The 25,288-nt window shown below is 63.4% G+C and overlaps 12 protein-coding genes across 12 annotated transcripts; 6 read left to right on the top strand and 6 right to left on the bottom strand.

Annotated features, from left to right (window-relative positions):
- Positions 1 to 278: 278 nt before the first annotated feature.
- Q8F55_005344 (uncharacterized protein) lies at positions 279 to 1,470 on the top strand (the record flags this gene model as incomplete). The annotated part of the gene is made up of 3 exons (XM_069353834.1): positions 279 to 794; positions 857 to 987; positions 1,041 to 1,470. 3 exons carry the CDS (start codon positions 279 to 281, stop codon positions 1,468 to 1,470), a joined length of 1,077 nt encoding a protein of 358 aa, XP_069208476.1.
- A 147-nt stretch (positions 1,471 to 1,617) lies between these two features.
- On the bottom strand, positions 1,618 to 2,779 carry Q8F55_005343 (uncharacterized protein; the record flags this gene model as incomplete). Its single annotated transcript, XM_069353833.1, has 2 exons — positions 1,618 to 1,703; positions 1,738 to 2,779. The coding sequence occupies 2 exons, from the start codon at positions 2,777 to 2,779 to the stop codon at positions 1,618 to 1,620; spliced, it is 1,128 nt and encodes a 375-aa protein (XP_069208475.1).
- A 2,265-nt stretch (positions 2,780 to 5,044) lies between these two features.
- Positions 5,045 to 10,457, top strand: Q8F55_005342 (uncharacterized protein; the record flags this gene model as incomplete). The annotated part of the gene is made up of 7 exons (XM_069353832.1): positions 5,045 to 5,661; positions 5,710 to 6,056; positions 6,408 to 6,644; positions 6,694 to 8,712; positions 8,993 to 9,262; positions 9,302 to 10,358; positions 10,400 to 10,457. The coding sequence occupies 7 exons, from the start codon at positions 5,045 to 5,047 to the stop codon at positions 10,455 to 10,457; spliced, it is 4,605 nt and encodes a 1,534-aa protein (XP_069208474.1).
- Positions 10,458 to 10,558: 101 nt separating this feature from the next.
- Q8F55_005341 (uncharacterized protein) lies at positions 10,559 to 11,410 on the bottom strand (the record flags this gene model as incomplete). Its single annotated transcript, XM_069353831.1, has 2 exons — positions 10,559 to 11,135; positions 11,172 to 11,410. The coding sequence occupies 2 exons, from the start codon at positions 11,408 to 11,410 to the stop codon at positions 10,559 to 10,561; spliced, it is 816 nt and encodes a 271-aa protein (XP_069208473.1).
- A 151-nt stretch (positions 11,411 to 11,561) lies between these two features.
- Positions 11,562 to 11,948, top strand: RPC11 (RNA polymerase III C11 subunit; the record flags this gene model as incomplete). The annotated part of the gene is made up of 3 exons (XM_069353830.1): positions 11,562 to 11,632; positions 11,689 to 11,819; positions 11,863 to 11,948. 3 exons carry the CDS (start codon positions 11,562 to 11,564, stop codon positions 11,946 to 11,948), a joined length of 288 nt encoding a protein of 95 aa, XP_069208472.1.
- A 203-nt stretch (positions 11,949 to 12,151) lies between these two features.
- On the bottom strand, positions 12,152 to 13,168 carry Q8F55_005339 (uncharacterized protein; the record flags this gene model as incomplete). Its single annotated transcript, XM_069353829.1, has 5 exons — positions 12,152 to 12,442; positions 12,475 to 12,517; positions 12,550 to 12,647; positions 12,680 to 13,120; positions 13,157 to 13,168. 5 exons carry the CDS (start codon positions 13,166 to 13,168, stop codon positions 12,152 to 12,154), a joined length of 885 nt encoding a protein of 294 aa, XP_069208471.1.
- A 196-nt stretch (positions 13,169 to 13,364) lies between these two features.
- Positions 13,365 to 14,501, top strand: Q8F55_005338 (uncharacterized protein; the record flags this gene model as incomplete). Its single annotated transcript, XM_069353828.1, has 5 exons — positions 13,365 to 13,513; positions 13,546 to 13,632; positions 13,667 to 14,091; positions 14,129 to 14,313; positions 14,355 to 14,501. The coding sequence occupies 5 exons, from the start codon at positions 13,365 to 13,367 to the stop codon at positions 14,499 to 14,501; spliced, it is 993 nt and encodes a 330-aa protein (XP_069208470.1).
- A 124-nt stretch (positions 14,502 to 14,625) lies between these two features.
- Q8F55_005337 (uncharacterized protein) lies at positions 14,626 to 18,522 on the bottom strand (the record flags this gene model as incomplete). The annotated part of the gene is made up of 4 exons (XM_069353827.1): positions 14,626 to 15,387; positions 15,437 to 18,103; positions 18,151 to 18,304; positions 18,356 to 18,522. The coding sequence occupies 4 exons, from the start codon at positions 18,520 to 18,522 to the stop codon at positions 14,626 to 14,628; spliced, it is 3,750 nt and encodes a 1,249-aa protein (XP_069208469.1).
- Positions 18,523 to 18,883: 361 nt separating this feature from the next.
- On the top strand, positions 18,884 to 20,882 carry Q8F55_005336 (uncharacterized protein; the record flags this gene model as incomplete). Its single annotated transcript, XM_069353826.1, has 5 exons — positions 18,884 to 18,904; positions 19,022 to 19,048; positions 19,089 to 19,945; positions 19,985 to 20,243; positions 20,289 to 20,882. The coding sequence occupies 5 exons, from the start codon at positions 18,884 to 18,886 to the stop codon at positions 20,880 to 20,882; spliced, it is 1,758 nt and encodes a 585-aa protein (XP_069208468.1).
- A 146-nt stretch (positions 20,883 to 21,028) lies between these two features.
- On the bottom strand, positions 21,029 to 22,183 carry Q8F55_005335 (uncharacterized protein; the record flags this gene model as incomplete). The annotated part of the gene is made up of 1 exon (XM_069353825.1): positions 21,029 to 22,183. One exon carries the CDS (start codon positions 22,181 to 22,183, stop codon positions 21,029 to 21,031), a length of 1,155 nt encoding a protein of 384 aa, XP_069208467.1.
- A 1,034-nt stretch (positions 22,184 to 23,217) lies between these two features.
- Positions 23,218 to 23,987, bottom strand: Q8F55_005334 (40S ribosomal protein eS24; the record flags this gene model as incomplete). Its single annotated transcript, XM_069353824.1, has 4 exons — positions 23,218 to 23,265; positions 23,312 to 23,339; positions 23,389 to 23,714; positions 23,985 to 23,987. The coding sequence occupies 4 exons, from the start codon at positions 23,985 to 23,987 to the stop codon at positions 23,218 to 23,220; spliced, it is 405 nt and encodes a 134-aa protein (XP_069208466.1).
- Positions 23,988 to 24,385: 398 nt separating this feature from the next.
- Q8F55_005333 (uncharacterized protein) lies at positions 24,386 to 25,206 on the top strand (the record flags this gene model as incomplete). The annotated part of the gene is made up of 6 exons (XM_069353823.1): positions 24,386 to 24,488; positions 24,527 to 24,610; positions 24,659 to 24,685; positions 24,723 to 24,889; positions 24,924 to 25,096; positions 25,149 to 25,206. The coding sequence occupies 6 exons, from the start codon at positions 24,386 to 24,388 to the stop codon at positions 25,204 to 25,206; spliced, it is 612 nt and encodes a 203-aa protein (XP_069208465.1).
- Positions 25,207 to 25,288: the final 82 nt, after the last annotated feature.

The raw sequence follows: 25,288 nt of genomic DNA, 5'->3' as shown, positions 1-25,288 counted from the left end.
AAGTCGGAAAGCGACTCGACCGAGCCGCGAGCCGCCGGGTTGTCGCCGCTCCGATGCCGCCGCCCAGCCCCGCCGATCAATTTGTTTACCCCCACGTGGAGCCGCTGCGCGTCGTCACTTTGCCGCGATCGCCTCTGCCTCCTGGCTGCCGCTCACAGTGCCTCGCTTGCAATGGGCCAGTAAACTTCATCAGAGATCTCCAGCACCCATCCTCTTCTCCCTCCTCTCTGCATCGACAAAAGCAGGCCCACCGCCCGCCCGCCCGCCCCCACCACACAATGTCGCTCAAGACGGCCCGCCCGTTCCGCATCCTCGCGCTGCCGCTCGTGCGCCTCCCGCACGGCGCGCTGCGCGTGTCGCCGCCGGCAGGGGCTGGCGCGGCCGCGAACGCCGCGAGCGGCAGCAGCGGCAGCTCGTCGTCGTCCTCTGCCGGCGGAGCAACGGCCAACTCGTCGACGTCGGCGACCCAGGCCACCGCCTCGGCCGGCAGCACGGCGGCCGACGCCGCCGTCGCGGCCCGCGAAACCCCCCTCATCCTCTACCACGTGCAGCAGCCCGCGCCGCCCGTGTCGGACGGCCCGCCGCCACTGTACCAGCGCGCTTTGGACCGCGCGTCGGGCGAGTGGATCAAGCTCGGCAAGAAGGAGGAGGGCACGTGGATGCGCTGGTTCTTCGACAAGGGCGAGGGCCTCATGGACAAGATCGAGTTTGAGGAGTGGAGCCTCAAGGCCATCCACGAGGGGCAGGGGATCAAGATTGACAAGGCGACGGGCAAGCCGATTGGCGATGCGAGGGTGGGTCGTGAGCGGGGCGGGGGGGCATGTCCGAGAACGAGGGAAGGCCGCTGACTCCCCAGGTGACGCTGCTCCGGCCCGGCGGACCCGCGGCGACGGCCCTCGGCCTCCCGCCGCTCCTGCCCAAGCTGCACCGCACGCTGCTCCACCGCATCCCGTACCACAAGAAGATGATGCGGCGGTTTATCTTCTTGTGAGCCACGTCGGCGTCGGCGTCGGCGCCGAGCGCATGCTGACTGCCCCCAGCACGCCCCTCACCTGGCCGTTCGCCATCATCCCGATCCTGCCCAACTTCCCCCTCTTCTACGTCCTCTGGCGCGCATGGAGCCACTACAAGGCGTGGCGTGGCGCGACGTACATCGAGGCGCTGCTCAAGGGCGGCGTCATCACCGAGGAGGACAGCGAGGTCCTCGGCAAGGTCTACGCGGCCGCGCACGAGGCCAAGGGCAAGGCCGAGGCCGAGAAGGTGGACAAGGCGGCCGCCGCAAAGGCCGAGGAGGTCGCTGCCGCCGCTACGGACTCGCCGTACCCCGGCCTCATGATCACCAAGGCGCAGCTGCCGGCCCTGGTCGCCGAGTTTGAGCTGAGCGACGGCGAGGTCGTCGACGTCGGGCGCGCCATCGAGCAGGCCGACCACCGGGCCAAGGACGCCGAGAAGAAGCTCGAGGCAAAGTAGACTGGATGGACGCTGGCACGGCACGTTGCTGCCGTGCACCGATAGACAAGACTGGAAGCTAGAAGCGAAGCTCAAGCTGAAACCGGCGGAACCACACTATTCCAATTACATGCATCTGGCGTATGCCTAGTACAGCGGGCAGCGAGCCTAGTAGGGCTTGAACCTGCGGCTCTTCTTGAGCTCCTCGACCTTCTTCTGGTCGTCTGCGAAGCGCGCGCGCATGGCCGCGAGTTCTGCTGTCAGCTAGACTCTTCCGTCCACACCCACCCTGGCGCTTGCGGTCGACCGCCTGGAACTTGTAGAAATCCGTGAGCTCGCCCGCGCCCTTGCCCTTGGGCTTGGCGGCAGCGTTCTTGGCCCACCCCCTCGCCGCGACGCCGACGCCCGCGCCACCAGGATCGCCCCCACGGCCAGCGGTGCGGCCGTACCGCCCGCCCCTCACGACCACGGTGAAGCCGTCGTCGTCGACGAGCGCGCCGGCGCCGTGCGTGCGCGCGCGGGACGACAGGAGGAGCGAGTGCAGGTGATCGTAGCGCGCCATCGCGCTGTCGGCGTGCTCACGCACCGCCGCCAGCGAGGGGCGGAGCGCGTCGTACTGCGCCGTGAAGAAGTCGAGCCCCGTCAGCTCGGGTTTGGGCTGCAGCGCGCCGCCGGAGTACGCGAGCGCGCGGGCCACCGACACGGCGTCGAGGAAGACGACGTGGGCGACGCGCGCGCCCGACGCACCGAACGGTGTCTGCCGCGGGTTGAGCGCCGGGAGCGGGGTCACGGCCGGCACGGTGGGGGGGAGGGCGGCGGCCTTGCGCCGCGTCCGGCGGGAGCGCGGCGCCTTCTCCCCCGTGCCGAGGAAGGACGGCTCGGCGCCTCCCTTCCCGACCGTGATCCACCCGTCGGCGTCGGCCTCGGGCTCGGCCTCCTCCTCGTCGTCACTCTCGTCGCTCTCGTCATCAGCGGGGAGCCCCCGCACCGCGGCCTCGAGCGCGTCCGCCACGCCCTCGGGGATGACCACCTCCTCGACGACGCCCCACCGCCCGAAGAGCGTGCGCAGGCTGTCGGCGCTCAGGTCGACAGGCACGTTGGCGACGAAGAGGGTGCGCTCGGCGCGCGGGTCGTCCGGCTTGGTGTGGGCCCGCGCGAAGAGGTAGTGCTCTGGCGCGCGGGAGGAGGACGCGATGGGGACAGGGCTGGCCGCGCTCAGCGGGATCGCGACGAAGCCGTTGTATGTTGTTGCCTGCTTGGCCTTGGCCTTGGACGCTTTGGGGGAGGGCGCGGCGCCCGAGGCTGCTGATGGGCGCTTGGTCTTGGGCATGGTCGACACGGGTTGGTGCTTGTTGTTGCTTGCGCGACTTGTTCGCCGTCGATGAACTTTTGAGACGGGGTGGAGGTCGTTGCGATTTGGGGGCCACGTGCGTGGCCCTGAGTGGAGGCCACCGTGGGAAGGCGATCCGGGCCGCCTGACGTCACTGCATGACTGGATGATGCATCGAGGCAGGTCGAGCAGCCGAGTGCAACTCGATCCCATCGCTCCTCTCTGTCGCATCCCAGTCGCAACCTGCTACCTACGTACCCTGTGCGCCTGCCTAACTGAGCCGCCATGGAGTCGACGCCGAAAGCACCGCACCGCGCGGAGCAGATACGCTGGCAGGCCACATTCCCGCGCGTGCGATGCCGAGAGCGCCCTTCCTCGCCCCTGCAGCTCCTCTGCAGCTCAGACTGCCCCACTCGACGACACTGGGATGAGTTTTATCACTCTAGCAACTCTCCAAGACGGCATCGGATGTGATGCCTTCGCTGTGGTTGCCACTAACTTGGCTTCCAAAGCGCTGATGGCTGACTCCACTAACAACACCACAGCCAGCGAAGTGCAACATGTCACCGTTCAAGATGCTTGGGAGGCTTCTTCCGAACTGAAAATTTCAACACAACCAACTCGGACATGGCCGACGGTGGTGGCGAGCACCCAGCCGTCAATGGGTTCGGGTGGGTCGTCGGTGTAGCCCTGTTGGCTGTGAACACAAACCGCTGGCTCACCGGCCCTCCGCTCCGTGGTCCCCACTTCTCCTTATCACCCGCAACGGCTGCCTCTGGAACCGGGACAGCGGGCAACAGCGCGACCGCGCTGTCGCACTCGCAGCACCTTGCTGCGGGTGCCGTACCGCTCTGCGGCCGATGAAACGCCAAGCGAGGCCCGAGCGGATCGAAGACCAAGATGGATCAAGATGGATACGGCAGCACCCTGGTCGTGGCTCTCCGCCACAGCCACAGTATCAGATGTATCGGTTTCGGCCATCACATGTCCGCTGGCGATCTCCGACAAAGCCACGCCGAGCAACATCTCACGCCCGTCGTTCATGCCTGTTTGTTTGTCAATGTGAGTGCTCTGATTGCAGCCCAACTCCTCCCGGCGCGCCCTCACTACTGATCGAGACGCAATGAGAACAGGCCGCGTGCATCGGAGGCACAGTGGCAGGGACCGACGGCTAGTCTGCCGCGCCACGCACCCACCCGCCCTCGAGCGGAACGACAAGCCCGCTCATGTGCTCTTCCGAGAATGGATCACCCCGCTCGTTGCCTCGACGACTCGACGTCGCCCGCACTGACCGTCAGGAAGTGGGCGCCGCCCCTCAATGCTTTCTCAGGCTCGGTGGTCCGAGCGGCGTGTTACCTGCCGGCTGGCTACCGGAACGGGCTGCCGTGGCCAGATTTGAAGAGAAATCAAGCGCGCACGATGGGTGCACGGGCCGCCAAAGACGACAACGTGACGCACACGCGCACACGCGCACAAAGTCTCGACCACGAGACGACTTGTGCGCCCCCCTCCATGCGCCTTTCCCTGTTGCCCCTCGCGTCCCGCACCCAACCTGTTCGCGCCTGTCTTTGCAAACACGGACCAGAAGCCAGCCAGCAGAAGCGCAATCACTCAACCCACCCCCCACCCCCCACCCACTCTTGCCCTTTTAACTCTCATCTCCTACCCACTTCTTTCTTTCTCTCATTCTCTCACTCACGACCGCCACACGCCCACACCCACGATTCCATAGCTACCTCCTCACCTCCACAGCGACGACCCCGCCAACGAACACCTCACGCACAACACCACCCCTCCCAACCCTCCTCCCCAAACACCGTCGCCCAACATCACCTCCTCGTCATTGCCAAACACTTTGCGATGCCCCTCCTCCCCTTCCCATTATCACGTTGAACGACCTTCACGCCCAACTCGGCCCTCCCAAGGACCACAGCCACGACTCCTCATTCCTTTAGACGGTGAGTTGAGTGACATACTAGCCGAACGGTGGCTGACAAGCCCAGAGAATCACTCAACTTGAGGGCTCGTACCGCTCCCCGGTCCACCACCCACGCACAAGTCAAGCGAATCTTGACTCGGACACTTCCCCCTTTACGACTTGACGAGAGCCACGACTGGCTTCTCGCCCGCGGCCAGGAAAGACCAACTGTCTTGCCTCGCCTGGCATAAGCCCCACTCTGCTGTAACGACCCTACGACTCTTGATACGACCTGTTTCCATTAACGACCTCACGACTCTGTATCACGCACCCTTTACGACCTAATCATGACCAACAAGAACAAGACTTCCAACTCGGCCCAGCTCCTCAAGCCTCCTGCTAGTGCGCCCAGCCCGGCACCTAGCGGCAAGAGAAGGATCAAGGAGTCTATCCGCAAGATGCCTTCGTCGCTCTTCCCACCTAGTGGCGTCGGCTCGCGAGCCAACAACTCAGCCCCGGTGCGCGCCCCCTCGCGCGCCTCGTCCCACTCGCCCACCCCCACTCTCAACAACCCCGTCCCTTCGTCTGCGGCGCCCAAGCAGCCAAAGACGCGCAAGGGGCTCGGCAACCTCTTCAACTGGGGCACAGTCAAGACCAAGCAGACGACTACGGGTCCAACTCAACCCTTACCCTCTTCCAAGCCCCCAGTCGCTTCGGATGCACGCTCGGCCCGATCAGCCTGGGCGCGCCGCCAACCCTCTGGCAACACGCTCATCGTCCCTGAAAACAAGCAGCGTCCGAGCTGTGGTCCCGATCCATTTGGGCGACCGGGTCATGGTGCAGCCGTTGTCGCATTTCCCCCGATCGATCGTGCCCCCTCGGCAAAGGAGATTGAGGCTGAACGTCACGCCCCCTCCGTCAAAACTGTCAAAGATGACTTTGAAGACTCTTGGGTCGCCGACAGGTACGCCCCTAGCCCCCGGTTGCAGAGGTAATTCTGACCACTTCGTAGCTCGTTCTTCTATGCACCTCCCGAAGGCATGGCAACATCGTCGCGCGAGGACCGTCGCGTATCCGCTCCGCTTTTGACTTCCGCTCCGGTCACCAGCCTGGCCGTGCCTGCCGCAAGTGTGGCGCCACGCTCTGCCACATTCGGCTTCTCGTCCAACGTTGGGGGTATGCCCCATGCCCCTCCTCCCGCATTCAGTTCTCGCCCGACTACCCCTTCGCAGGCTGAAAAGAAGCTTACCAAGACTCTGAAGAAGGACAAGACGCGTTCTACCGTCTGGGGCTTCTTCAAGGGCAGAAAGCCGAAGCACAAGGGCGGCGTCGCGAGTGTGGCCTACCCAGAGGCGTCCAGTACGTTCACCCCCCTTGTCGAATGACGACGCTGACAGCATGGTCCAGTTTGCCCTCCTCTGTCTACTGTTGAGAGAACTGCCGTCCAGCAGAGTGGATCAGCCTCTCGACCCACAAGCGCCCCACCAGTCCCCACCCTGCACATCACCCACCCCTCCGTCGACATTACATCGACGGGCATCCCAATTCGTCCTCGCGCTCGCTCGCCTTCCATCAGGTCTGCCTCTATCAAGTTGAAGCCAATGCCGATTGTCGAAGATGACTCTCCCTTTGCGACCAGCCAGTCAGACTTGGGAGGCAAAGGCTCACTGTGGGGGCCACCTGCCCTCGAGCACCCGGCCGCCCGCCCAGCCGAAGCCTCGAGCACGAAGTCGCTCCCCAAGCGCAAAAGCCTTACCGACCTCTTTAACCTTGCCCTTCGCAAAAGTATTGACAAGATGCGCGTGTCACCGACGTCGTCGCCAAAGAAGAGAGGACCGCAGCCCTCCACACCTCTCCGCCTCCAGTCTGTTTCAGAGGCCAAGGAGGCCATCAGTCGATTTGGTGATTCGGCTTTCTGCGCTGACAGGTCCCACGCGCATACCGATGGTGAGTTTCGAGTCGTTGATAAACTCGATACATACTGACAAACAATCAGCAGGCAGCACACTTGAAGAGGTGGTTTCGGCAACCGATGAACTTTTCGACTTTATGTCGAACATGCCCCCATCCCCGGCCGGTATGCCAGTGACGAAGGGCACCCGCGCCTCGGTTCAGTCACTTCGCCACGCGTCTCAGACAATCACCAGTCCCTCGCAGCTTCGCAAGGTGAAATCTGCTTTCCTTCTGCTTGCCAAGGGCTCACCGTCACGACCTACGGTGGCAACGCCGGTCGCCACTCCTTCGTTGGCTCACAAGTCCGCGATGGAGGAGCACCTCTTGACGCCTGTCAGGAAGGGCGACTCTTCGACTCCTACAAGCATGGTCAAGCTTGGGCAGCGCAACATCTTCGCACCACCATCTCCAGTCGTCAGCCCAATGGCTTCATCGTCCCGCTCAAAGGCCATGTACCTCGACATCTCTGCACAGCCTCGGTCGCGTGTCTCCGCCTGCTCCACTGGCTCTGGCACTTCTGGCGAGGTCATGCAGTTCACCCCCACCAAGGACATCCCCAACACCACCGCCTATTCCGACCAGTTTGGCCTTGACCTTGACGTCCCTCGCAATCCATCCGGAGACGTGTATGGGGTGTCTGACTCGCCAGTACCTCCAATGCCTCCTCGACCTAGCCACTTCACGTTTGGCACCCCGAGTGAGGCGGCCACGGAGGAAGGCCAGCAAGACTACAGCTCTCCCACCAGGCGAGTATCCATTGAGCCTCCCCGCCTCAGGAGCATGGATCTCGGCCACCCAATCCAGACCTCTGCGTCGCTGAGCGAGCTCCTATCGCCCTACGGCTCCGACGACGTGACAAGAGGCTCGCTTTCCTCGTTTGACTTCACGACGAGTGCAGCCGAGCTCAGCGGCGGCAACGATCGCGCAAGCTTCATGGAGGCGGAGCACAAGTCCAAGACGTCGTCTCCTTCAGCCGATTTCAAGATGTGGACCTCGCCCAAGTACCTCGCCCCACCACCAGCCCCGTACCTGGCCGGCCAGCGCCAAACCACTCCCCAGAGACTGGGGGATGCGCAACGTCAACTCACCAGTGGGATGCTTGGTCCACTCCCTCCCCTCCCACCACTTCCGTCACCGACTCTGCGCGTCCGTGCCTCACCAGTGCCATTCAAGGGGCGCACCGAGTTCCAAATGTCTTTCGCTCAGCCCAAGGCCGCTACTCGTGAGGTTCAGACACAGACGAGTGGCCTCCTCTGCCCACCTCCGCGATTCGAGCTCCCCGCGCTCCCCCCTCTCCCCCAGGTCACCCGTCAGCAGAAGACGCAACACAGGCCTGCTGGTTCAGCAGCGGTCAGTTTCGCTTCGATGTCAAGCCTCGGCGCTCCTATTCCCGGCCAGAACAGGGAGTACACCAACCACTTTGAGAAGCACTTTGGCTCCAACAATGGGATCCCGCCCGTGCCAGCTCTCCCTGATGAGTTCATGCCAAAGTCTTCATTGGGCTTCGACTCTACTTCGCGCCAACGCCGCCTCTCGTCAAGTTCGCTGGCCTCACCTGTCCTCGAGGGCGATGCCTCGTTGGGTCACACAGGCTCTGCCCGCCCTCGTCCACATCAGTCATCGACCGCCCGCGGCCGCTCGGACTGGGCAGCCCATCGGCGTAACATGTCTTCGGGAGATTCCCTCTCACGCATTGGCCGCCCCGGGCTGGGCGAGCGGATGTTCCAGCGGGAGGAAGGGGTCCAGCTCGCCGCCATTTCAGGATCGCCATCAGAGAGTATGGACGAACAGCGTCGCCGCGCTCAGCACGACATTGAGATCAATCGCTTATCGATCATTTCGACCGACTCGAGCCAAAGCTCGGCTGCATCTGAAACCGAGGTCTTCGGCAGCACTATTGAGCCCCAGTCGTTGAAGGCGTTCTCGCTCAAGGCTCGCCCTCTTTCTGATGCGAGTACCGGATCTGACGACGTCGAGGGCGTCAATGACACCTTCGACAACATTCGCAACTCTACCCCGAGCAAAGTGAAGGTGTATGCTGGTATTGGCGAGGGTACTCCAAGTGAGTCATCCGCTTCCAAGCTGTAGCTGATAGAGAGCTCTTCACAGCTCTACCAACAATGAGGGTAGACTGATGCTCTCCGGGACATACAGTCGCCCGCCAAAGCCTCGTCGCTTGGGCGCTCACCATCACACGTCCACTACGGCTAGCACGGCTTTGAACCCTCGCCGGGTAAGGGACAGCACGCCCAGCCTCGGGTGCTCGTCTACGTCTACCTCGGAGGCGGACAGCATGTCCATCCACTCCTTCCGTTCAAACCCTTCCAACCCTCCGGAGTTAGTTTTGGACTACCAGCAGACGTCGGTCCTCAGCAGCCTCAGGCCCCTCCGCGAGGTCGCCTCTCTTGCGACAATTCCCTCTCTGGCGACACTTCGTCCTACCAGCCCTCAGCACCACTTTACCAGTGACGAGAGCCAATGGGACGGGGAGGACATCAAAGTGACAATGGCGAGACGGGCTCTTATTGACGTCCAGCGAGAAGCTGAAGACGAGATTCGAACCAACGAAGCTCAGTGGGCGGACAATGAAGAGTGGAGGGAGGCGAATGAGAGTAAGTGACTGTACCCCAGATCTTTCGCTGACGGATGAGGTATCGAGTTCCCTAAGACCCCAGCCGAGCTCTTTGCCTTCATTGCAAAGTCTCAGATGAACTTCAAGCCTCTTGACGAGCCGCCTACCGGCGGTGCTGTTCGTCATCGCAGGACCTCGTCCATGGAGGCTCGAGTCACATCTGGCCCTTACAGTGGCCTGATTCCTCCGCCCGTCACTCGCTTCCAGAACAAGAAGGGGTCGACTGGGAGTGCGATTTCGGCGACCACGGCAACTACGTCGAGCTACGGTGGCTTCCAGGAGGACTTTGACGTTGAGATCTCGCCGCTCATCGCCGAGTTCGCTCGTGAGCAGCTTCCGTACAACAAGGCGGCCACAGAACCCGGCGACACACTTCGCGCTCCGGGAGCTCAGCCCAGCACTCTCCAAGTCCCACACTCTGTGAGCCGCGCTCGGGTCAACTCGACTGAACGCCGCCAGAGGCTTGGTTGGTCCCGCCGCCGCCACTCTGATGAGCCAGAGGCGCTGCTTGATCGCGGTGTCGCGGATCTTGTTGCCCAGCCCAAGTCGGCGTCGGCTGCTACCTTCCCAACGTACCACCGCGAAACGCCATCCTTCATCACCTTCTCGCCGGACCAGCGTGCCCAGCCTGACATCAGAAAGCAGAATGAGGAGAACCTCAAGGCTGCGGCTGCTTTCGAGGCCAACGAGCGTCCCCATGCTCGCATGCCGCCTCCTCGTCCTCCCCGCCAGCGTGAGGTGGCCGTTCACGTCAGCCTTTCTGGTTCGCCCATCAACCTGCACTCGCTTGAGAATGGGCCGACTCCGGCTCTTGTCCCTGGGCGCACCCGCCAGTCCAGCGCCAATGGGAACAGCTCTCGTAGGGCTCTTGCGCCGTCCAACCCCAATGCCGTGGCGCCGAAGACGTCCCGCGGTCCGCTCAAGGGCACCACCAACAGCCACGCTTGCAGCTACAAGTACGGTAGCACTTCATCGATGCCTGCCTGGGGCCCGTCTCTCCCTCCGCTGTCTTCTCCAAAGGGCGCCCGTACCCACCTAAGGCCCCAGAACACCCACTCAAGGGCCCAGCACAGGGAGTGAGTTGTTGTGTATGTACGGGATACAACTGACACTACAGCCTCTACCGCCGCGGGTCGATCAAGGACACTGATGCTGCTGGCCCTATTCGCATCTAATGCCCTCAAACACCAACTGCCCCTGCTTTGCCTGCGCGGCACCTTCAACAGGCCCGCCATAGTCATTACATACATTGCATGCAGGTCTATGCCCCTACCGTCTAGCTCTTGACCACCTCGTATACCTCGCCGTCTCCCTTCCAGCTCTCGTCCCCGCGGGCGAGCACCTGGCCCCAGAAGCGCATGATGCCCGTCCACTCGGCGGTACTCCTCGGCATGTCCTGTCCCCGTGCCGAGTCACCACGCACGACCTCTAGGTGCGCAAAGCCCTTCCTCAGCGCTGCTTCCGCGCGCTGGCCAACCACCGAGCGCGCGTCGGCCCGCGTGAACCACAGCGCCGGCGTCGCGGCCTTGCCCTCGCCGGAGGGAAAGCTCTCGAGGCCGGCACACACGGAAACCACCGACCCCAGCCGTTTCCCCGAGACGCTCTCCCCGCTCTCGAGCTGCACGTCGACGCTCTCCCTCCCGACGCTGAGCGCGAGCTCGAGCGCCATCGTCCCGCCCTGCGCCCAGCCGAACAAGTGGATCTGGGGGAGCCTCCAGCCGAGCGCGACGAGCTGGGCGAGGAGCGCCCGGAGCGCCGGCAGCGTCTTGCTCGGGTCGGGGTTCGGGAGCGGGTTGAACATGGGGTCGAAGGTGTTGTACCAGCTCCAGCTGGGCGTGTCCATCAGGGGCACGCTGGGCCGTCAGCTGCGGCGTGGGGATGAGGCGTACGGATTAGGCGCCTGCAAAGACAGCACGGCCGTGCTCGGCAGGCTCAGCTGCCGCCCGAGCCCGGCAAACGCGGCCTTGGTGTCCCCCAGCCCGTGGAACATGATGAGCAGGTTGGCGTCCCGCCCGTCCTTTGCGGGGATGTACTCAAAGTCCCATGGGCTGAGGGCTGCGCGCGTGGGTGCCGGCTTGGGCGTCGCTGGCGCCGGCTTGGCCGGCTTGAGCGTGATGGGCGTGGACATGGTGTGATGGGCGGTTGCGAGGTACCGCCGGCCGCGGAGTCGAGGTGGACGCTGGCGGTGGAGGCTGGCTTCGCTGGGCTGAAACACGCCCGCCTCCACCTTGTTGTGACGCTTTGCAAAATTCTGACGTCGACCCATCCACCACGCAGCCATGCTCTTCTGCCCGTACTGCGCCAACAACCTCACGATCGGCGACGGCGAGGAGTCGCCAGAGAAGTGCTGGTGCGTGGGGTGCTGCTGCCTGCTCTTCTCCCCTCCCCGCCCGCTGACGCCCACAGGGTGTGCCCAACATGCCCGTACCAGTGGGTCATCACGCAGCAGATCTCGATGCGTACCCACCTCGCGCGCAAGCAGGTCGACGATGTCATGGGCGGCGAGGACGCGTGGAAGAATGTCGACCAGACCGAGGGTGGGTTGCTCGCTACGCGTCGAGACGGCGCTGACTCGCCCAGCCGACTGCCCAAAGTGCGAGTCGCACCGCGCCTACTTCCGCCAGCTGCAGATCCGGTCTGCCGACGAGCCCATGACGACGTTCTAGTAGGTTGCGTGGGGGAGCGAGCTGACAGCCAGCAAATGCGTCAAGTGCGGATGGCAGTGGCGTGAGGTGGGTGTTCAACTCTGCTGGAAGCTGACCCGCCAGAACTAGACGATACCCTCTCCTCTCCCCCATCTGGCTGGTACCCAGCCCGCCAGACATGTTGTACAATGCATTGGGTTATAGCTACAGTCGCCACCGTCGCCCTAGTGCTCGGCCACAGCGCCGTCCAGCACGGCCATGATGCGCACGATGCGCTCCTTCTCGCGGGCGCGCCGCTCGCGCTCTGCCGCGCTGACCCCACTCCCAACCTTGATCGGGCGCGCCGCGCTCCCCTCGCCCGTACCCGGCGCCGTGTGGGCCGCCGCCGAGCCCAGGCCGGGGACGCCGAGCTCGACCAGCCTGTCGCGCTGGCGGACCGCGAGCCCGTCGGTCGCGGGGAGCACCTGCGTCGTGAAGAAGTCGTCGAGCGTGCGCTTGAGGTCTTTCTGCCATTGCTTTCGTCAGCTTGCCCCAGGGCCCAACTCACCGCCAGCTTCTCGGCGGGCACTGGCCGGCGCGTGATCTTTGCCCTGCCGTCAGCTTGCCCCAGCGCCCGACGTACACTTCCCGCTCTGCGGCGCCCTTCTTCGCGTGCTCGGCCTTGACCTTCTCCATGCGCGCCCACAGCCGGCGCTCGAGCGCGTCCTGGTCGGCTTTCATCTGCCGTCAGCGCCGCCGAGGCCAGCCCCCACCTTCTTGACCTCCTTGACGAACTCGTCGTCCCGCAGCAGCTCGGTCAGCACGGGCAGGCAGCGCGTGAAGCTCCACTCGGCCTTGTCGTCGTCGGCCGCGTCCGACGCCTTGCGCTTCCCCTTGTCTGCTGGCTCCCTCGCGACTGGGCCGAACGGGTCGATGAGGCCGTGCCGTGGGCCGTCGAACGCGGATGCTGGGGCGGGTGCCGAGTCGGGCTTGAGCTGCGCCAGCAGGTCGCTGATGGCCTTTGAGGACGGGACGTTGTTGTTGCTCGAAGACGCCGGCGGCGCCCAGTGCTGGTGGTATTGTGATGGCCGCGACGACGCCGCCGGCGCCGCAGCAGCTGGCGGACGAGCACCGCCCGAACTGCCGCCCTCCTCCTCGTCCTGCGTCGACCGCAGCAGCGCCAGAAGCGACTGCACGGTATTCGCGCTCTTGTCCTATGCGTGAGCTCGCCAGTCACCGCGGAAACACACCTCAAAGCTCATGCCGGCTGGCCAGTGATGTAATGTCCAAGATCGAGTCGTCGGCTGGCGCCGCGGAAAATGACCGCCGGGCCGGAGAGATGACGACCACCGGCAAACTCTGTCTCTTCTCGGCAGACTTCTTCGCCCGCACCACCCCGCCCACTCTTCCCATCTCCCATCTCCCCACCCAGCGCCGGCTCAACCCGCGCCCTACACAATGGGAACGGTGCGCACAAAGGCCGACATCAAGGCGCAGCACCACCTCCTCTCGGGCGCAATCTCGGGCCTCACCAGCGCAGTCTGCCTCCAGCCGCTCGACCTCCTCAAGACCCGCCTGCAGCAGGGGTACGATGTGGGGCGGAAGAGGTAAGCCATGTGCTTGGACAAGCTGACACCAGCCATCGGTTGACGCCCGTCGTGCGCCAGGTGCTCTCTGAAGACGGCGTGCGCGGCCTCTGGCGCGGCACGGTGCCGACTGTCGTGCGGTGAGTCCGGCGCCCGACGCCGAGCTGACGCCAGAAACGTCCCGGGAGTCGCCATCTACTTCTACATGCTCAGCTCGATCCGGTACGAGCTCGGCCGCATACCCTTCTTCAAGACGGTCGTCGAGAGCACGGACGGCAAGAAGCGCTCGGCGCTGTCCAAGCTGTCGGCGACGGGCAACCTCGTGGCCGGCGCCGTCGCGCGCACCTCGGTCGGGTTCGTGCTCAACCCCGTGACGATTATCAAGGCGCGGTTCGAGGTGCGTCTGGTGCTGCTGCGGCGAGCTGACAAACAGAGCAACGCGTACAAGGAGTACCGGAGCGTCACGGGCGCCTTCCGCGACATTGTGTCCAAGGCGGGCGTGCGCGGCCTCTTCCAGGGCTTCACGGCGACGGCGGTGCGCGACGCCCCGTACGCGGGCATCTACGTCGTCTTCTACGAGAAGTGCAAGGAGCTGGCTGGTGCGTATGGGACGCGGCAAAGCTGACTGACGCCTAGGACGCGCGCTCGCTCTCCGCCCAGAGCTCGGCATCCCCAACGCCGCGCTCCACTCGGGTTCGGCTGTCACCGCCTCGGTCCTTGCGACCGTCATCACCTCCCCGGCAGACTGCGTCAAGACCCGCATGCAGGTCGCGCCAGCCCAGAACCCCAGCATCGGCACTGCAGTCTCCCACATCTACAGGGTGAGTCTGAGCAAAAGTTGGGCACCGGCTGACTCTTCTAGGACTCTGGCCTCAAGGGCTTCTTCTCTGGATCATCATTGCGCATCTCGCGCAAGGCCGCAAGCAGCGCCATCGCCTGGACAGTCTACGAGGGCCTCCTCCTCGTCTTCCACGCCCGCGACGTCGCCCGCAAGGCTGCCCCATTGTAACAATATCGACTCTTGTCTCATCAGCAAACAATCACTATGTAGGGCAAACGGCCGCATGTGTGGCCAGTTGGATACAATGCATCATTACTCCTGGGAACACAGGTACACTCAAACAAGCACTCAGTTAGCGGTTGGAGCCGCTGGGGCGCGACTCGCGAGGCGCATTGATGGGTCTGAAACCCATGCGCCGAGCATACTCGCGCTCCTCCTGCTCGGTGAGGCGGTCCGCTCCGCTCCAGTTGGCCGAACTCGTACGCGCACGGAACTTGCCCTGCCTCGCGTTGAACAGCTCCTCCATGTTGAGGGGACGGATAGGGCCAAACAGATCATCGGGGTTGATGCTCGCCTGCGCCTTGAGAGCGTTGCGAAGCTCAGGCGTACCAGCCCAGCCGGGACGCTTGAAGTCGTCCTCCTTCTCCGAGTCATCCGAGTCGGAGTACTCCGAGGCGATGTCGGGCAGCTCGATCTGTTCAGACTCCATGTCAATGGCCTTCTGGTCGAGTTGGGCCTGGAGAGCAGCACGGGACTGCTGAAGCACAGTCGCGTTACTAGGGCCGGCATGGGCAGCGTGAGTGCCATGGGGTCCTTGGGCAGTCGAGGTGCGGGCAGGAGGACCGAGAGGGCGACGCTCGGCCTGAGCAGCGGCAGGCGCGGGAGGAACAACAAGTGAGATTGTGGGCGCGCGTGTTGGCTCGTCGTTGGTACGGAACGAGGTAGGACCCATCTTGGACTGGGCATGCAGGTTCGAGATCGACTTGGACGAAGCGAGCTCCTTCTTGGGCGGGGCCGCAGCGGGAGCGGTGGGTCTCTTGACAGAGCTGCTACCAAGGTTCTTGTGGATGAGCGGGGCCATCTTGCGCTTGCGCGCAGCCTCCTCCTCTGCCTGCTGCAGGTCTGTCAGCAGTGCCACAGCGGATATCCAAAAACCGACTCACCTTGGCACGAGCAGTGGCAGCCTCTCTCTCCTCACGCGCAGCCTTCTCCTTGGCAAGCCGCTCCATCTTCTCCTCGCGCTCCTTGCGACGCTGGTCGGCCTCGGCCCGACGGCGGCGCTTGTCCTCCTCCTCAGCGAGACGCTGCTTGCGCTCCTCCTCCAGCTTCGCCTTCTCCTCAGCCTCCTTGCGGTGCTTCTCTTCGAGGCGGCGCTGCTCAATCTTCTCACGGAGCTCAGCCTTGCGGTCGGTTTGTTCCTGCTCCTTGTCCTTGTCAGCTTGAGCTTGAGGCAGGAATTGATCTTGTACCTTCTTCTTTGCAGCAGCGGCGGCCTGGATGCTCTTCACGTTGCCAGGCGTAGGCTTGATGCCTAACGCCTTGGCGGCCATGCGGTCGGCCTGACTGAGAAGCGTGGAAGCAGACGACTTGGTGGACACGCCAAGAGTGCTGCCGGCGGCACTGGCGTTGGACAGCAGGCGTGAGCGGTGCATCCCTGGGGTCTTCTTCATGGTCGTGGGCAGCTCGTCGTCATTTTCGTCATCCGCGTCCTCGTACGTCGACGCCGCGGTACCTGGCCTCGAGACCGAGGCCTTGGACGGCTTGGTGCGAATTGCGCGGGGGACAGCGGGGGTCTTCGCCCTGGGAGGCGAAAGAACGACTTCCGGCACCTTGAGAGCCTGCTTGCCCTTGGGCTTCTGGAGCGTAGCGGCAGGTGCCGGCGAGCGGGGAATGCCAGACACAGGGACAGCGCGACGAGGAGGGCTGTTCGGCGGTGTCGTCGAGTCGGGGAAGTCGATGTCAATGTCGATGCCAGCAGCGCCAAGTGCTGATGTCACGCCGTCATCAAGGGGGATAGCGTCAAAGTCGTCGCCAATGTCTGGCTGGGGAAGCTCGGGCAGAGAGATGGACTCGTTGGCAGCGTCCTCCTCGTCGTCTGAAAGAATGGTAGGCTTGTTGGTCTTGGCGACCGTGATGGCCTCCTTCCGGACTTCTGTCATTGGCTTGCTTGAGGTGGCACTGAGAGCAATGGCAGCGGCGGCCTCAGCCGCAGCCTTCTTGTCCTCCTCAGCCATGTCACGCATGATACGTGCAAGTTCGGCCTCGGCCTCCTCCTGAGCACGGCGGTCCTCCTCCTCACGACGAAGCCTCGCCTCGTCGGCCTCGGAAGAACCAAGCCCGAGGAATCCAGCTCCGAGGTTACCGAGTCCGCGAAGGAACCCAGTTCCAGTGCTCGTGGCAGTTGGCACTGCCCGCGCAGCCTCGCCCGGCTTGCTGGTAGTGGCCGTCGTTGTGGCAGCTGCAGCTGCCGCGGCGGCCTTCTGCTTGGCGGCCGCAGCCGCTGCTCGCTCACGCATCTCATCGAGAGCACGTGCGACCTTGTAGGTGTCGGGGCGGTGGCGACCATCGTGAGGGGCCGAGGTGGCGGAGGGAACAGAGGTAGGGGCGTCTCCCAGGACGTTGCTCTTTGGCTGAGGAGCCGATGCCGGAGTGCGAGCCGCCTGGAGTGCAGCAGGACGCACCGGTGACGTTGGCTGAGCAGTCGAGTCAAACCTCGCAACCTTGTCGGCACGCTTCTCCTTTGCCTTGTCTTGAACTTCAAGCTCGTCGGCGTCAGGGCCATCCTCAGACTTGCGCTTTAAGGTGCCCGCGGCAGCCACACTCTTGCGAAGCGACTCGTATTGGATGCTGCCTCGGGGCTGCGATCCTGAAGCATGAGACTTGCGATCGGCGCCGAGTCCAGAGACAGGGACAGTCCGCGTGCCGAGGGCTGAGCTGAGCCAGGAAGAGCGGACTTGGCGGACGGGAACGGCTGGTGCCGCAGCAACGGCTTCCTTGATGGGGGAGCTGGCCTTCTCGGGCGAGCTGTGCTTGACGGAAGCAGTCTCAGCCGGAGCAACCTTGAAAGGAGATGTCTCGTTGATGACAGTCTTGACAGGCGAAACGGCCTTGATGGGGGAGGTCGAGGGTGCTGGCTCCGCAGCGACAGGCGCGATGGGCTCGTGCGCTGCCACAGCAACTGGCTGGAAGTCGGCGTCCTCCTCGACTTCCTCTTCGACCTCCTCCTCGGCCTCTTCCTCGATCTCCTCCTCGACCTCCGCCTCGACGTCAACAGCCTCCACAGGAGCAACCGGTTCCTGCTCTGGCTCGTCAACGTCAATGGGCTCCTGTTCATCCTCGTCGACATCGATAGGCTCCTCGGCAGGTTCGGCGCCCACGACAACGGGGGCTTCGACGACAGCGACAGGGTCGACTTCCATGACGTCCTCCTCCAACTCCTCCTGCTCTGGTTGAGGCTCAGGAGTCGGCTCCTTGGCCTTCGGCGGGGTCGGCTTGCGGGTGACCTTGACCTTGGCAGCTTTGGTAGGGGGAGCCTCAACAGTGACGGCGGGGGCTTGGGGAGCCACACCACGGATACCAGTGGACTTGGTCGAGGAGCTTGCGGTAGGCTCAACCTCCATCGCATTCTCCTTGGATGATGTTGCCTCATCAGGGTTCTGCTTCTTGCCCTTCTTCGCCTTGGGAGGCTTGACGACCTTCTCCTTCACCACTTTCTCCTTCTTGGCCTTGGTCAGAGGGAGAACCTTGCCCTTGAGCGGGGAAGCAGGTGTAGGAGAGGCAGGGATGGTGTTGAGTCGATGGGTGGATAGTGGGGAGAATGGCTGGCGAACCTGAAAGACAGTTAAGTCCCGCCCTAACACGTTCAACTTGGACTCACGTTTGGCGAGTTGCTCGCCAGAGGGCTGAGTGCCGCGCGCTCATTGAACAGGCGGATCTGCTCTACGCGGTTCTTGCTTGCAGTGAGAACGGCGCGCGTCTTCTTTGCCGTCTGAGTGCGGGAAGGGGTTTTGATCAGGTCGGCAATTGGGGCCCTTGGTTGCGTGTTAGCCCCATCTCGCTCCATCACCAAACACAGCACTCACTTCCTGCCCTGGGCCTCAATGTTGTCGATATAGTCTTCCAGCCAGTCGTGCCCATCGCAGTTGATGCTGGCCTCGAGCTCGGCGAGGGATCTCTGCGCAGCCTGGCGGAGACGGTCGGATAAGTCGAACGTGAAGTCCTGGAAGGTGGGCCAGGTCGTTGCCGACATGTTTGCGGGTGGCAACTTGGCCAACAAGGAGAGTGATGTGGGGTTGTTTCGAGGGGGATTCACACGATTCTGTCAGTTCTACGTACGGAAACTCTATATATGGCGCTTGGGGTGTTAGTTGACAAGCATAAAGGACGAGGATGAGGATGGAGCAGCAGTCGGGAAGGCGAGTAAACAAGGCGCTCACAGAGGGTTTGGTGGGTTGAGACGTCCGAGACGGGAGCAATTTCGTCATCACCCAGCCACGTGGGGCACAAACATTGACCTCACTCTCGACCTCTTGTTGCCTCTTGTCCATCTCACTTCGCCTTGCCCAAGCCGGAATCCACGTCAGAGACACGCATTCAAGTCCTCGGCAGCCATGTCGCTCCTGGGATTGAAGGTACGAGCTCGGGGGACGACGTTTGGCAATCTCGCTGACGCGCCTGATTTCTTTCCAGACCAAGAAGGTGATGTAACGCCCGTCAGCTCCGCCCTCCACACGACTAACAATGAGCAGGTCACCACATATGGCCGGAAGCAGTCGGTAGGTGGCGACGACCCGTGCATCCTGCTCATCATTCCAGCGCATCATCAACATCCACAATGACTATTCCCCCGAACGCTCCCAACCATCGCCCACGCTTGCAGAGCCGACCTCCCCACTAGCGCCCAAGAGACCTCCTCTCCGGGCCAAGATGTCCCAAGACGCTGTGCCGTCCGCGAAACCGTTATCCTCACTCAAGGACTTTGCCAACACTCCACGCAAACAGCCGACAAAGAAGTTGGCCAAGGGGAAGGAGGCCTGTGCTCCTTCAACGCCAGACCGCTATCTGGTCAAGAAACAGGCCGTGCCCCGAGCACGCAAGGTCGTGATACCCCGCTCGCCGGTGCCCACGCCACGTCGGTCGACTGTTGAAGTGGTCATTCCGACACCTCGGCGACTTGCCCCCTTACGTGATGTCGGACTCGCCACACCTTCAAGGCAGCGGACTGTCACGGTTACGACAGTCGACGAAGTCACGGAGCACTTGGAGCGAGTCACAATCAGGGACACCAAGAAGCCGAAAAGAACGAAGGCGGTTGCACCACCCAAGCCTTCTGCGATCGAGACATTGTTGTCAAGCTGCTCTACTACGACTCTGCTGCCGTTTGGTGACGTCCTCGCCACGGAAGCCTTTGGTGGCGTGCTACCAGGAGGGCGTACTTCGGCTCCTATTGTCCGCAAGATTGGGGAGGCATCTTACTCTGAAGTGTTCACCGTTGCATCTTCGGCCGACGATGAGGCCATTGTCATCAAAATCATCCCTCTATTGGGTGACAAGCTGGTCTCGAGTGCGGTGGAGCTCCCCGACTGCTCCGAGGCTGCCGACGTTGTTCGCGAGATTGAGACCACAAGGAGGATGAGTACTGTCCCTGGCGGTGGATTCGGTAACTTCCTGGGGTGGGTACCAGAAGTCGGGCGTTCTGCTGACGGATACAGAGCATTCCTCGTTGAGGGACATTACCCCAAGCTTCTCCTCCAAGCTTGGGACGAGTTTGACGAGGAGAACGAGTGGAAGAGCATCCGCCCAGACGTGTTTGGCGAGTCCCAACAATACGCTCTTGTCGCCCTTACCAACGGGGGCCAGGATCTCGAAGGCTACAAGTTTGAGGCTTCGAGGGGCTGGGTCCAGGCCGCGTCTGCGTTCTGGCAGGTGGCGGATGCGTTGGGACGCGCGGAGGCGTGGACAAGCTTCGAGGTCAGCTGTCCCGGAACCGAGGTCTACGACAGCTAACACCAACAGCATCGAGACCTGCACGAGGGCCAGATCCTGGTATCTGCCGTGCCGACCTCCACTCCACCACAGCCCATTACAAACTACCTCGACACCAGCGCCACAGCTGTGCGTGCGACAATCATTGATTTTGGCCTATCCCGACTTGATGTGCCTGGCCATGGATCGACGAGCACACCCCTCCCCGATGAGGTGTACGAGGGTGTCGGTGATCAGTGGGACGTGTACCGGGCGATGCGCGATAGGATCGAGGTGGTCGACGACTCTGCGCCCGACCCATGGACGGCCTTCCACCCTATTACCAATGTCCTCTGGCTGCACTACCTCGCCCGACGCCTACTACGGTCCACGCCAACACTGCGCAAGCCACGCGAGGTGAAGCGGTCAAAGTCGTCTGCGCCCCTGAAGGGCGTGCTGGCTGAGAAGGAAGTGATTCGCGCCCGGTCCGAGGCGGCGTGGCACATGCTTGTGGCAGTCGAGACCGCCCTCGGTGCGGCACTCGCACTGCGCGGCAAGCCCTCGAGAACCGTCCGCAAGGTACAGGAGTTTACGTCGGCCGAGGAGTTTGTAGAATGGGGAAGGCAACAGGGCTGGATTGCCTAAGCCGTTGTACACGCAGTATTGTAAACACGCCCAGCGGCTAATGTAACCTCTTCGCCTCGGCCACACCACCGTAATCCTCTTAATGACTGCATCGCTCACAACCCTCTAAACCCAAAGTCTATGATGAGCCTATGTTAAAGCCCCTTTTAGGCCTCCACCTTGCGCTTCTTGCTGGCGTCGCCGTTGGTCTCGCCATTCGAGCCGTTGGTCGCGGCCTTCTCGGCGAGGGCCGCGCGCACGCCGGGGAGGATGTAGCGGCCGTAGTCGACGGCGTCGTCAAAGTTGGAGTAGCCACGGATGGAGATGAGCTCTGCGCCGAGCTCGGCATAGTCGAGCAGGCTGTCAATGACAGTCTGGTACGAGCCGACGAGGGCGGTCGAGGCGCCCTGCGCGTTCGTGGCAGTGACAGTGGGGTACCACAGCGCGCGGTCCTGCACGTCGCCGCGCTTGGCGATCTCGAGGAGGCGCTGCGAGCCGACGTTCTGGGGGTCGGCGACGCTAGCGCGGGGCCAGCCGCCGGCGGACGCGTTGCGCCCCTTGCTGAGGAGGTCGAGCGTCCTGTGGGCCTTCTCCCACGCGAGGTCGTCCGTCTCGGCCACGATGGGGCGGAAGGTGACCCAGATCCTGGGGCGGTCGCCGTCGGGCCTTCCCGCGGCCTTGGCCGCGGCGTAGATCCTGTCGATCTGCTCCTTGGTCTCCTTGAGGGGCTCGCCCCAGAGGCCGAAGATGTCGCCGAGGGCGCCGCCGATCCTGTACGCGTCGTCCGAGCTGCCGCCGACGCTGACATCGATGTGCTTGTTGACCGGGAGCACGCCGTTGGCAAAGCCCTGGAACTTGTAGTACTTCGTGTCCCAGTCAAACGGCTCCGAGCTGCTCCACGCCCGGCGGAGGATCTTGATATAGTCCTCGAGGCGGCCGTAGCGCTCAGTCTTGGAGAGGTAGTCGCCCTCGCGCGCCTGCTCGGCGTCGTTGCCCCCCGCGATGAAGTGCACGACGACGCGGCCCGCGCCCAGCTGGGACAGGGTGCTGAGCTTACGCGCGGCGACGGTCGGGAAGATGGTGTTGGGCCGGAGCGCGATGATGATCTTGATGTTCTTGGTGACTGCGAGCACGGTCGCGCCGAGGGTGAACGGGTCAAACCCGCCAGAGTGGTAGGGGATCAGCGTGTAGTTGTAGCCGTAGTCGTCGAGCACGCGCGCGTAGCGCACGAGGAAGTCGACATCGACCGGGCTGCCGGCCGGCAGAGGCGCGAGCTCGGTCGACGCGTTGGCGAACGTGGCGGAGATGAACTCGACGGGCATTGTGGTGTGTGTGGGGGACACTCGCATGCATTCCATTCTCCTTATAAGCGTCCCGAGCCTGCCTGCATACAGCACGCCGCACGCAGCACTGGCCAAATACACACCGCCGGCGCGCGGCGATTGCGCGATGCGTCCAGTGCTTGATAATACGGCAAGCGGTCGTGGTGTAACATGACGCCATTCGGACGTGTGGTGGTGGCACGGCCATCGCCGATGCGGCGCTCAGTCTGGCGCTTGACCGCTGTGCCGCATCGCATCCCATCGCCGGCGGTCAGCGTCGCAGCGCACTCGGGCCGACCGGGCTGGGCTCCGCTGCACAGACAGGAGTGTGCATGCAGCGCGGTCCTCGCGACTCTGAATGGGGGGTGTGGTGACCACGAGTGCTGGGGAACGTGCTGCTGCCACTTCCCCCCGCCCCGTCGGCCTCTTCGGCAGTGGCGCGCGATCACGCCTCGCCGCGTTGGAAACGCCTTGACGCCCCGGACATGTCCTGTCGGAGCTGCGCGTGTCTGAGATTACTGGCCACTCATGACACGACGCTGGTTCGGTCACGGCCCCGAGGCATGGCATGAATGGCCGGCCGGCTGGTCGCCGCGTCGAGGTCGAAGGCGTGACGCCAATATCGACAGTGCTCCGGTCCGCCACCAGGCACACAAGCACGCGACGATCTCTAAAGCTTAACCGACCACCCCCTTTTACCACGTGGCGTCAGAAAAAGCTGCAAACTGACTCTCCGCTGGCTGCTGACTGCTGGCTGCTTGCGAGTCGAGCCAATCCAGACGCCACTATACACCGCCGAGCTCTGCCTGACGCTGCCACTGCCGCTGCCGTCGCCGCCGCGCTGCCTCACGCACGCCGAGCCCGCTCCCATGCACATGCACGCACGCTCCAATGACCCAGCTCCAGCCCAGCAGCCCTCACCACCACACCGTGCTCAATGGAGGAAGAGATCCATCTCCCGATGCAGGGGAAAGAAGAACCAGTATAGCGATACACCGTCCGCCAGGACAACCCAGTCGTCGTTAGGAAGAGGTTTACTTCTTCTTGTCGCCGCCAGACGACTTCTTGGCGGTACCGCGGAGCTGTTATGGTTAGCAGAGTACTCTGGTTGCGTTGCAGACGACGTGCCTTCTTCGAGCGGTTCTTCCTCTCCTTGCTGGGTTTGGTCAGCCAAAGCACACGACAACCAACAAGCGGCTACGCACCGAAGCTTGCGCGAAGCCTTCTCGACCTTGGTGGCAAGGCCGGAGCGGACGAGGCGGTGCTTGGGCTCGAAGGCCTTCTGCGACTCCTCGTCGTCGTAGACGAGACCGAAGCCCTGGGTGACACCACCGCCGAACTTGGTGCGGAGGCCGAAGACGACGACGCGCTCCTTGTCAGCCTTGTAGAGCTGGCCAAGGCGCTCGCCGAGCTCGACGCGCGAGAGGTTGGCGCGCGTGGGGTGGGTGACCGTGAGCAGGAACTGCTTGCGGTTAAGCAGGCGGTTCGTGATGAACTTGGAGGTCCTGATGGTGACGGGTCCGTTGTCGGCCTACGCTGTGTTAGCCTGTGCGCGCGCGTGCGTCGTCCGTCCCCGCGAGTCCGACATCCCAGTCCAGCACGTCGAGCACGCCGAGCACATCGAGCACATGTCTCCCCAATGTCGAGTCGTCTGCCGCGACATCGCCTCCCAAACCTCCAATCTCGCCTCCCATCCACGCATCCTTCTCCTCTCTCTCGCTCGCGCTCGGTGCTCGACGTGCTCGTGCTGTCGTGGGATGTCGTTGTCGCTGCTGGGGTCGTTGTCGCCGTCGGTACTGACCATTTTTGCTGCTTGCTGGTTAGAATGTGGAAAGGCTCGTTCGTTGACCAAACTGTCGCCAGAGTGCCCAGCGGCTGCCAGGCGACCAGGCCCACCCACTCCCACCAAACTGCGAGCCGTTAGACACATTTGATCCCGCTTCAATAGATTTGGTTCCGTCAATGTACTGAGCGGACGGCGTTTCCGGGATTTCATCAGACTGTGGCACTTGAGGTGACGGAAGCAAATCAAGACGGTGGAAGTCGCCACCCGTGGCTTGCTTTGGTGTCGGCCGATATGACGCACTTGCGGCCTTGGCTTCGGCAACCATCTCACTGTTGCGACTTGCGCAACGTGACGGACAGCCTGGTACTTATACCGACTCCTCCCGCTGGCTGCCCTGCAATGCACCCAGCCCCATCATGTACCTCCCCACTCTAATCCTAGCAGCGACGGCTGCCATCGCCACGCAGGTGCCGCTCGAGGCGCCGGGGCCTCAGCACCGCGAGACGCTGCCCGAGGCTGGTGAGCGCGCGCCCGTTGCCGCCAGCTGACCGCCACAGTCCAGAGCGTCAAACGGCTCGTCAAGGAGATTGGCACTGGCACCATGGCCAGCGTGTTCCCCGAGACGGCGGGCGCCAACGCTGGTGAGCACGCCGAGCACGCATCGCCCGAGTGCCACTAACCTTCCCAAGGCTACCCGTACGCGCTGATGGAGTCGCGTGAGTATGCCCCGCCACGGCCTACCTGACCCCCCAGACGCGCCGTGCCACCCCGATGGCGCGCTCACATTCATCTCGTTCCCCATCTCGCTGATGACGCGCAACATTCGCGCCGACCCGGACAACAAGGCTGCGTACACGCTCCAGACGCCGCTCAAGAAGAGCGTGTCCGAGTACGGCCAGCCGCGTGTGTCATTCACCGGAGTGAGTTGCGATCGCCGTCGCATGCTTACGCCAGAACCTCACGTTCCTCGCGCCCGACGCGGCCGAACGCAAGCGCCTCGAGGAGTGCTTTGTGCAGTACCACCCCGACGCCAAGTGGTGGGTGCCGGGCGACCCTGACGGAGCGCACTCGTCGCTCTGGTCGCGCCTCGACATTACCGATATCTACTACATCGGCGGCTTCGGCAAGTGAGTGTGCACGGCCGACACGGACGCGGGCGCAGCTGACTGACCCCCGCAGCACGGGCTGGATCGGACACATCCCGCTCGAGCTGTACCGCGCCGCGCTCAACGAGTAGGGCTGGCATGCCAAGTAGCTGCGCAGAGACAGTAGAAAGCCACGGGCACCCTGATGACAGAGGTCGGAAGAATGCATGGGTT

Source organism: Vanrija albida, assembly GCF_041260175.1.
Source record: "Vanrija albida strain AlHP1 chromosome Unknown contig_4, whole genome shotgun sequence".
In the NCBI taxonomy this organism is placed as follows: Eukaryota; Fungi; Basidiomycota; class Tremellomycetes; order Trichosporonales; family Trichosporonaceae; genus Vanrija; species Vanrija albida.
The sequence above is the reverse complement of the archived record's forward strand: the minus strand, read 5'-3'. Positions and strand labels throughout refer to the sequence as shown.